This window comes from Nicotiana attenuata, unplaced genomic scaffold, assembly GCF_001879085.1.
Source record: "Nicotiana attenuata strain UT unplaced genomic scaffold, NIATTr2, whole genome shotgun sequence".
NCBI classification, from domain to species: Eukaryota; Viridiplantae; Streptophyta; class Magnoliopsida; order Solanales; family Solanaceae; genus Nicotiana; species Nicotiana attenuata.
In genome coordinates, this window is record NW_017673377.1 from 55695 (window position 1) to 66677 (window position 10983).

The window sequence follows — 10983 nt, forward strand, 5'->3', positions numbered from 1 at the left end:
TGTAGAATATTGAAGACTGGAAGCTGCCCTCGGATCCCAAAGAATCGAGGACCCTACGTACAAAGGCAGCTCGATTTAGCTTGTCCGAAGACGGAACCATGTTTAGAAAAACGTTCGATGGCCCACTAGCAACATGTCTAGGACCAGGAGATACCGATTACGTTTTGAGGGGAGTTCATGAGGGCACCTGCGGAAATCATTCAGGCGCCGAATCATTGGTTCGAAAGGTAATCAGAGCCGGCTACTACTGGATAGATATGGAAAAGGATGCAAAGGCGATGTGATCAATGTCAAAGACATGCTCTGATGATACATCAACCCGGAGAGCTGCTGCATTCGGTTTTGTCACCATGGTCATTCATGAAGTGGGGAATGGACATCGTTGGTCCCCTTCCATGGGCACCCGGGAAGGCTCAATTCATATTGTTTATGACTGATTATTTTTCTAAGTTGGTTGAATCCCAGTCATACGAGAAGGTCAGGTAGAAGGAAGTCATCGACTTCATTTGGGACCACATTATATGTCGGTTCGGAATTCCATCCGAAATCGTGTGCGACAACGGGAAATAATTTATCGGCAGCAAAGTGACCAAATTTCTCGAATCATAAGATCAAAAGGATCCTGTCAACACCTTATCACCCTAGTTGTAACGGACAAGCAGAGTCAACCAACAAAACCATACTCCAAAACCTCAAAAAGAGTTTAAACGACGCCAAGGGAAAATGGAAGGAAATCCTACCCGAAGTCCTATAGGCATACCGTACGACCTCAAAATACAGTACCGAGGCCACCTTTTCGCCCAGGTTTACGGCGCCGAAGCTCTAATACCGGTCGAAGTTGGTTAGCCAAGTATCAGATTCAGTTATGCAAGAAAGGAACCAAACGACGAGGCCATGAGTACGAGCTTGGAGCTATTAGATGAAAGGCCCAAAGCCGCCCTCGTCCGGATGGCCGCCCAGAAGAAGCAGACCGAGAGATATTACAATCGAAGGGCCAACCTTCGACACTTCAATATCAGGGACTTAGTACTATGGATGTCACACTAAACACCCGGAACCCGAATGAAGTGAAGTTGGGGCCGAACTGGGAAGGACTGTACCAAATTCTCGAGATCACCGGAAAAGGATCGTACAAACTCGGGGCAATGAACGGTGAGTGGCTACCGAATAACTGGAACATAACTCACTTGAACCGATACTACTGCTAAGGTGCGACCCCATTCATTTCCTTTTTACTTATTTTTGAACTAACACTTGCAGGTAACCAACAAGAAGCGGTATAAATTTTTAGGTCTGAAAGCACGCGTTGCACTCTTTTTCCCTTGAATCGGTTTTGTCCCAAATGGATTTTCCGGCAAGGGTTTTAACGAGGCAACAGTGGATCGTGCAAACTTAGAATAGAAGACCGGTCATGAATCGGTGTTAAGGATCACATCAACAGTATCTGAGGCTTCTCTCTAGGATCATTACCCTTGGATATTGACTTTAGCAAGGAAAGAAACTTCGTGATCGAAGGGTCTCGACATATAGGATTTATTGTAAGGGCCAAACTGTCAAATGTACCGTACCCGCATAGACTACTAAGAGCCCTGGCACAGAGCATGTACACATGTATAACTATTTTGCACAAGAATAAAAAGAAGTCTTTTCCTTGCGGATAAATATCTTGTCCTTTTTAAAATAAATCCTTACATTTCTCAAGGAACTTCCTACATCCGATCCCCAAAAGGTATCGAGCCCAAAGGCCACCTTAATCCGAGTTCGAACAATCACTCTCACTCGGGGACTACCGTCCGAAAACAAGCTCGGATGGTCCAGGTATCGGAGTTCGGGGACATAAGACCTATCAGGCAATGCTCGAATCTTAAAGGCCACGGCCATCCCCATTCGGGGACTGTTATCCTAGGCAATCCCTGATAACTCGAGGTAACCAGTCCACTGGGCGACACTCGAACTACAAAGGCTATGGCCAAATTAAAACATCTCGGAGACGTCCGAGACCCGTAACGAAAATAACAAGGCCTTAAAATTTCTTAACCGGTTATACAAGCTCCCTCGGCAGACTGTAATCTAAGAAAATACAAGTACTTTTGGGAAAAGTTTTCGGTCACGCCGAAACCCGACGATGCCTTACAAATAAAATAATGTTGAAGGCAAGGCTTGTTCGAACCCCCGAGCATGACCTAACTATTTCATGCTAAGGCATTTTAATCTTTGCAAATATAAATGACAAAGCAAAGAACTTAGAAATTGCTGAAGGGTAAAAGACTTTATATACATATCAAAAATTTCTTACAAAGGCCAAAACGGCCTCGATACAAATTCTTTACAGAGTCCAAACTGCCTCAACCAAAGGGTAAAACGAAAATTAAAAACCAAAAAAATATTTACAAAGAGCCTAAGTGGCCTAATATTCGCCGGGGGCTGCCTCGTCACCATCGGACTCGCCCAGATCTTCGGACTCCTCGTCGTCTTCAGAATAGGCCAGTTTTTTGCCTCAGCCTCAAGCTCTTTGGCACTATCAATCTCACCTGATAAGTCGAAACCCCCGAGCATGAATTTCCTCAAGGGTCTCCCTTCGAGATTGCCACTTAGAATGCTCGATGATGTCTTTTTCTTAAACCTGAGCCGCCTCGGCATCAGCCTTATAAAAGGCCACAATCTCTTCAGCATCAACTTTAATTACTCTGGCCTCCGACTTGACCGTTTCAAGCTCCTTGGCCAGATTTTCTCGATCAGAGACGACCGAATTCAACTGGGACTGGAGTTCCTCGATCTTCTTGGCCTACACCAAGGACTTCTCCTTTATAGCTCGTTGTTGGACCTCAGTCGAAGCTAGTTAGGCTCGGGCGGTCTCCTTTTTTGAGGCCAGACGGTCCATGTTATTTTACCATTCTTCGGCCTTGGCCTTTACTGCATTAACCTCTGCTCGAAGCTGTCCGATCTAGTCAAGCTTCTGTTGGACCTGCGGGTTCGGACCATTAGCCACCGTATCTGACTCATCGTCACTAACCTCAAATAGTCTCCTTACTTGCTCGACCGGGTTGGAATGCTCCTTCTGAGCCGCCTATAACTCAGCTAGGAGTTTCATGACCTCCCCCTCACGTTGCTCACTAAGAAGTTTGTAAGCATCCCTCTTCTCGATGAGCCCTTGGATCTCGACCGCATGTTGGGTAAACTCTTCTCGATATCGGGGAAAAGTCTCGTAATGGAGCACCCAGGCCTACAAATGCAAAGGAAAGAGTTAGAATTTTTTATGGCTTAATCTAAGTACGTAATAAAAATCATCAAGAGGCATTCGAAGTTACCCGATTTAATGCCTGTTGGGCTTTGTTGAATAGGCAGGGCGCGTCCACCTCGTTCATCTTTGCTTTATCTTCTTTGGTCACCAGGTACCTAAGATAACTTGAAACCCCCACGGGGGCAGAGAGGACCCGGGCATCCTCCGGAATGGACATAATAATTGACCGCTTCAGGTCAGGATCTGCACTCGGAGCTGGGAGCCGGTTTACTAGTTTCAGGCTTGAAGAAGGCCCGCTGGTTTCCGAAGACGGACTCTTCTTTGGTACCGGTAAGTAACCCAACCTGGTGACGTCTTCCGAGGAGGTAGAGTCTAAACCTTCAAAGAAGCTGTGCAAGGGGTCTACCACCCCTTGGGTCCCCTCATTTGGGCATCCTTTTATCCTCTAGGCATCGTGGATCAATGAGTCGGTAAATGAGGGCGACTCAGAGAGATCTATCACTCCAAGTGCATCCTTCGGGGCATTATCCTCTGCCCGAGGAGCATCAGCCGTAGCCTCTTTGTCAGCCTCCTCAACTTGGGGCAAATGAGCCTCGCCCTTCTCTGGTTCGGAGGCCTTGATCGCTTCCTCCTCATCGACCCCCCTGGTTTGAGACAATTAGGTGTTGCCTCGCACGCGGGCTACCAGTTGGGAAGTTTCTTCTTCTTCTTCGGACTCATCCCTCAGCCGGTAGATTGAGTCCGATGGGAGCTCTTGGGCGCTGGTACTTTCTTTGGATTTGCGCACCAGCCACCTTTTCGGTTTTTTCTTCTCCCAGTTTTGAGAACTCGGAGCCCTTCTCCTGTTCTTTTCCTACCTCGGAGCAGGGGACTCGGCAGGGCTGTCCTCATCACCAGATGGAGCCTCATGGCGACATCCTTGGAAAGACCTGCAAAGAAAAAAGAAATAAGTAAGAACTCAACAGCACGAAGGGGATCCAAGTGTTGCTCACTCAATAAAGTAATATCACCGTGAGAACGGGCCTCCCATCGGTCCTTTGAAAGTTCGCGCCATATGCGCTCGGAATACATTTTTTGGGAGACAATGTCACCCATTCCTTGAGTCGAGGAACAGCATCCGGAACTCGAGCAACAGCTGCATCGACACTAAACATCGATAAGAAAGGAGAAAAAGGGAGTAACAATAAAATTCTGGGAAAAACGAAACTTTACTTACGTTTTGTGTTCCACTCCTCGGGGAACAGCATGGCTTTGGCCGGGATCAGGTCTGAGGTCCTCACTCGAACAAATAGGCCAAGCCAAACTCGGTCTCGATCTTTATCGATGCTCGAGAACGGGGATTTAGAGGCCTGACGCGCAAGTTTAATCAGTCCCCCCTGAAGAATCGGGGACTGTATAGGCGCATCAGATGGTCAACGGTGAATGGGCATCCATTAATCTTGCTTATGAAGAATAACTATCCTCCAGAATGAGGGGTGGATCTAACCAAGGCACACCTTGTACCTTTTACAGAATTGAATGATAACCGGTTCCTACGGGCCTAACATAAAGGGATAAGTGTAAGCACTTAAGTATCCCTTAACGTGGGTAGTGGTATCTTCTTCGAGCCCAGGTACCACCACGTCTTTTCCAGCGTAGTTGTAGTATTTTATGATTGTAGGGAGGGTCTCTTCGGTGATCAAGAAAATATACCTCAATACTTTCTAACCCTGGCCCGGAACGGGTGAAGGTTTTTCAACTTTGACGTCAGCGGTCACCGAGCACCCGCCAAGAATAAACGCGTCAAGAGGGGGTTCCACTGCTAGTTCCTCGTCGGCCGGACACGATGAAGAAGCAGTTTCTTTTTGAGGAACTGTCTTAGAAGTCTTCGCCATTTTCTTTTTAAATAAAGGGTAAAAAAATGAAGGAGAGGAAGTAAAAAGGGTATACTTAATAACTTGGAGCGAGGACAAGCGAGAGTTCTTACAAAAACCTCTAGAAATCTGGGTACAAGTGCTAGGAAATGCAAAGTTTTTTAAGAACAAGAGTAGAGAAGGTTTGGATGTAAAGTTTGAATGAATGAAGAAAGGGGTACTTATCGTTTTCAAACGACGGTTCAAAACCAGGAGTGGCCGACCAACAACTGACGAACATTTAATGACCTTAAGACGTGACTGACGAGACATTTCATTCATTTTGTCGTTTCTGACACAGAGTATCAAGGCAAAAATCGGGGGATCATATCGTTTCTCGTCATTTACTCTCCTAAAAATGAGAGGACTATCTGTATACACACAAAATCGAGCTCGCCTATTGCACGACAGATCGAGATTGAAACGTGCTGAGTGGAAGATCGACCCCGGTTCCATCGAACCAAGATACGAGGTCAGAATGTCCGTCCTCGAGAAAATCGAGCCTATGACCCCAGAATCAACCCTGACCCGGAATGAGCTCAAGAAAATATTGCTAGGCCGAATGACGGAAGGCGAAATATCCGTAACCGGTCGGGTATCACGGTGAGAATCTCGGCACGTATCTATGAGAAACCGGCTAATTAGCAAATCATAAATTTTTTTACCTTTTACAGAATTGTACAACAGGACTCCCCTACTATATAAAGGGGGTCTGATTATTTGTAAAGGGCATTGTGACACCCATCCCAAAACAATAATATTATTTTCTTCTGTAAGCTAATGTTCCTCTGTATCCGTTATCATTTGAAATGCATCCAGCGGAAGTGAGACTCACCTTTCAAGATCATAAATGTTCAAGTTACACGGTTAGAATTTATTTTATCGTTGTTCGCTTTAATCATAATTCAATTTATCACTTTGTGTCAAATTAATCAACGTATCCATAAAACCACTTACAAATTCAATTGTTATCTGATTTTAAGGGTAAACAAATTGAACACCTAATCTGGACAGAGAAAATATCATTGTAAAGCATAAATTGTTGCTTTTTTTTTTTTTTAATGAAAGGTTTGAATGGAAAAATGGAGGGAAACGAAATGGACGTAACTGAATTTTGAATTGGTTCCCTTTACAAAGGAACTTTGTCCATCATCGGATAGGACGAAGAAAATCTTGTGCTTATATATAAAAGCACTTCTTGTAGCTCTTAAAAAAAGTTGAGACGAGAATAAGCCTTGCGCCACCGTTGTTGCTCACTCGGCTTCGAATTTGTTCAACTGATTAATAAATAAAAATTTTGGACCAAATTTATTTTTATTTTTATTTTTTGCAAAATTTTAATTTAAAATTTCCCCGTAGTATTTTCCCATTGGTCAGTTCACGATCAAACAAAAACGTAATAGAAATATAAAATATTTCTTCCAACAGACACTGCCTTATTTTCAACAGGCACCTTCACACCTATTCAACTTGAACCAGCCGACTTTAAATTTAGAGGTTGTACCTCATTTTTCACCACCGAAAATCCGAAAAACTTCTTCCCTCTCTCTTCTGCTTATTGTATAATTTTCAAAAGCAAAACGTAAGTGTTCATTATGGTTTGTTGCCGTCTGTTAAGTTCGATGAAATTCTGTGATTTCTATTGTCGGTACTACAGAATAGTTGTTCCATTCTATTTTGGAAAGAATTAATCCAACAACCTTGGATAACAGTGAAAAGATTAAATTCCTTAAGGAAACACGATTTTCTGTTGCGCTCGAAACATTTCAATTCTCCTATTTCTGCTTCTGTTTTACTTTTGTAGAATATATTTCCGAATACAGATTTCGAACATAAATTTCATTGATTAAATGAATTCGGAGTCTTAAAAATTTAGTTTTATTAGATAATGTATTAATTTATTATAATAATGGTAGATTTACCTTGACAGTTTTAAAATAAAAAAAATCGTCATATACTACATTGCATATTTATTTTCTTAACCAGAAAAAAAAAAAAAAAAAAGAGAGAGAGAGAGAGAGCAGTCCGTGTGGATGTATACTTGTAATAAAAGGGAGGGTCTGAGCGATGATGTTAATTTGGTTAATATAGGTTAGGCCAATACCAAAGTTGAATAGCACTAAATAGGTGAGGCCAGTAACAAAACTATTAGGTACTCGCTCTGTTCCAATTTCTGTAAATTTATTTTGACTGGGCATGAAGTTTAAGAAAAAATGAAGATTTTTGGACTTTGTGGCCCTAAACAAGTCAGAAAAGACATAGTATTTGTGTGGTTATAAGAACTTTACACTAAGGGTAGAATTGAGAGTTTAAACTAAATTGTTTCCAAATTTAGAAAGGGATCATTCTTTTTGGAACGGAGCAATAGGTTCACATAAACTGGAATAGAGGGAGTATCATTTACTCGAAAAGAGAAAGACATTTACAATCCATTCCAGCAAACAGTTTTTTTAACAATCTATTTAGTTATTTTTAAAATTATTAAGCTCTATAAAATCTGTAAGTTGTAATACTATTACGCGTCACCAAAGTATTTAAGCTGTGTTTATAAGAAAATAAAAATCAAAGAGTCAAATGTATACAAAAAATAGATGCATTGATTCTCATATTCAAATTCTTACTCTATAATTTTCCTATTCGGGATGAGGACGTATAATACCATGAATATACTGTGTAATTTTCTTTTTGATATATATACGATTTTGGAAAGAGGGTGAGGAAAGTCCGTTAACTGTGACATGGGCTTCTAGAATACCACACCGCAATCGAACTTGCGCCCGAAGTCTTTGACTGTCGTGACCACCATACATTATTACTATACTACTTTAATTAAAACAAAATTAAAATAGTTGAATAAAATAAAACCACATTCCCATTCTCAATCTTCTTCCACAAGAAGGAAATAAAGGGCATCGTTTAATACTTCATTCAAGATTGTTTATAGCTCAAAATTCTCACCCTATATATAAAAAACCTTGTAGACTCACAAGTTTCTATGTTGCTCGAGAAAATAAAGTCCGAAGATTCTGAAATTTACACTTTAAACCATACTGTTTAAGAATTAAAACTTCAGCATATCCAGATTTTGTGCAACAAATTCCTCTGATCATTAGTTGTGGCCACCTCCGCCATGAACGACGGAGACAACTATGAGAAGCCAGAGGTTCCCTCCATAGAACTGCGGAGTCTGAAGGTAATTTCCGCCCTTGGCCGCGGAGCTAAAGGAGTAGTGTTTTTGGTTCAAACAGAGGACGGTAAGTTGCTTGCTTTGAAATCTATATTGAGAGCTTCAATTGAGAAGAAAAAGGCCAGTGGAAACAGTGATGGCAGTGAATATAGAAGAATTTGCCTCGAGCGTGACGTGCTCAGTTGTTTTCAGCATCCGCTTTTGCCTAAACTCAAAGGAGTTGTATCAACGGATAAGATTGTTGGATATGCCATTGATTATTGTCCAGGAGGTGATCTCAATTCTCTCCGTAAAAAACAAAGTGAAAAAATGTTCTCCGATGATACTATAAGGTCAGTCGCTTTCTGTGATTCTGTCTCTATTTGCATATTTTATGGATTGCCATAGCAAATTCTTCAGGTGAATTCTGTTTGTAAACATGTTTTTGATGTAAAATTAAATGTTGTTTCAATTTTCAGATTCTATGCGGCGGAGTTAGTGCTAGCATTGGAGTATCTACATGGATTAGGGATTGTATATAGAGATTTGAAGCCAGAAAATGTGATGATCCAAGAGAACGGTCACATAATGCTAATCGACTTCGATCTCTCTACCAAACTTTCACCTAAAACTCCAGAAATTCGACAAACAAAAACAGCCAAGCTTCCTCAACGATCAGAGCAAACTGCGTTAAGGAGCAAGAAGAAGAATCGGTTTTCTCCTTTGAACAAATGTTGCAACTCGGGTATCTCTCCAGAAGATTCAATTCACTCGGCTCGACTCGCTCCTGACATAGCGAGTCTCGAATTCGACCCAACCGAAAAGTCAAATTCGTTCGTCGGAACCGAGGAGTATTTGGCGCCGGAGATCATCTTAGGCAACGGCCACGATTTCTCTGTGGACTGGTGGTGTTTAGGAGTTGTGTTGTACGAGATGCTGTATGGAACGACGCCGTTTAGGGGCTCAAATCGGAAGGAAACGTTTTATCGAATACTGTCCAAGGCGCCGGATTTAGTTGGCGAAGCGACGTCGTTAAGAGACTTGATAAGGAAATTACTTGAAAAGGATCCGAAGCAGAGGATCTCTGTGGATGAAGTCAAGGGTCATGATTTTTTCAAATCTGTAGACTGGGATTTGATTGTGCAACTTCCCAGGCCGCCGTTTATACCTGTGCCGTCTGATGAGAATGTGAATATTATAGAGGGAAATGAAGAAATTGATGTGGAGTTATTTGTACAGGGAGTGTTTAAAGTTGAAGAGGAGGAAGATGATGCGCACTGCAAAAAATGTTGTCAATCTAACAATGGTGATGAAAATAGGAATAAAGAGACGTGGGTCGAAGGAATAAATTACCCCACCCAAGTTGATAAATTTTTGGTCTTTTGATTAATTTTTGTATATTTTTACCTGACGTACAGATTATTTTTCAGTAACTGTAGGATGTTGCTGATAACAGAGTTATATGATTTATAATGATCTGCCAGTCTTGGTCATGTAGCAAAATTTTGATTCCCATTTCAAGCATAATAATAATTCTGAACGTTAATTACTCATTGTACAAGTATTTTGCGTTGGGAATTGTACCAGGCTCCGCCATATCACTAATTGAATTGATGTTATTTGTTGTTGAAAAAAAATTCAAGTTATTTGTTGTGATTATATATACTTATGTTAAATTCGCGTGTTTATGAAAAGTTGTTTGACGGAAGCTTAAAATGCTTTTATCTAAAAATAAATCTAGATTTGAAGAATCGTAGTATATCTTATTAGAAAAATATATAGTAAAGAAACGAAATGATCAATCCGATGGATCATAAGTAATATATAAGTATGCTATTACAAACTGTCTGTTACAGATGTCAAAGTATATGGGAGAGATTCATGCATCACGCTTCCCCCTATTCCTTGTGTATGAAGTTTCGATATCTACTCACAATCTTCAGAATAATATTTTTCTTTGATTTCTTGTCAAAGAATAAAGATTAACTCGTTACCGGTTACACTGGGAAGGTGTGGAGATCGAGTATTAGGGTTGTAGGTTAGGAGGTAGTTGAGCATTTCTCTATGTCGTTCCGAATGCGAGACTAGTCTGATAAAGTTTTGTTTTAGACTGCTAGTGGTTAATATTGTGTTTATACTATTCTTCCGTTTTTCATATTACCAAGCCTTATTTACTTGTTATTGTTATTGCTTTTCATCTATTTTCTGATCCTTATGTTATTGTTATTATTAATGTGAATTCCATTGATGGTACTGATTTATTATCTCTCTTCGTCTTCTTAAGCCGAGGGTCTTTCGAAAACAGTGTCTCCGTTCCCTCAAGGTAGAGGTAAGATCTGCATATTTACTATCCTCCTCAGACTCCACCTGTGAGATTACATTGTGTTGTTGTTGTTGACGGGGGAAATCGAATAATTTGGACCCTTGTGAAACTTGATATGATTTGATATATCCTCTAATTTCTAAATTTGGTTCAAACGATCTAAATAACTCTTGTCTGGCTCACGCCTTCTTCTTGCTATACTTGAAATTCTTTAATTTGCATCTAGAAAGTCGTCTCATTAGTTTAATAATTGCTTTAAATAATTTGATCCGATTTGATATCCTCTATCATTAATTTAATATAACATGGTTTTTCTTTTGTTTTTGATTTGCAGTTTAATATTACTACACAAAATCACTTA

General features: G+C 40.9%; 1 protein-coding gene across 1 annotated transcript; it reads left to right on the forward strand.

The window, feature by feature from the left end:
• The first annotated feature begins 7991 nt into the window (after window positions 1-7991).
• Window positions 7992-9857, forward strand: LOC109216200 (serine/threonine-protein kinase OXI1-like). Its single transcript, XM_019380334.1, has 2 exons — window positions 7992-8652; window positions 8779-9857. Exons 1-2 carry the CDS (start codon window positions 8264-8266, stop codon window positions 9683-9685), a joined length of 1296 nt encoding a protein of 431 aa, XP_019235879.1. The 5' UTR covers window positions 7992-8263; the 3' UTR covers window positions 9686-9857.
• Window positions 9858-10983: the final 1126 nt, after the last annotated feature.

What these genes read in the sequence shown, in the direction of transcription:
- LOC109216200 (XM_019380334.1), top strand. Translation starts at nt 8,264, where the DNA reads ATGAACGACGGAGACAACTATGAGAAGCCAGAGGTTCCCTCCATAGAA. An exon ending in TTCTCCGATGATACTATAAG is followed by an intron (nt 8,653 to 8,778) that starts GTCAGTCGCTTT and finishes TTCAATTTTCAG; the next exon opens with ATTCTATGCGGCGGAGTTAG.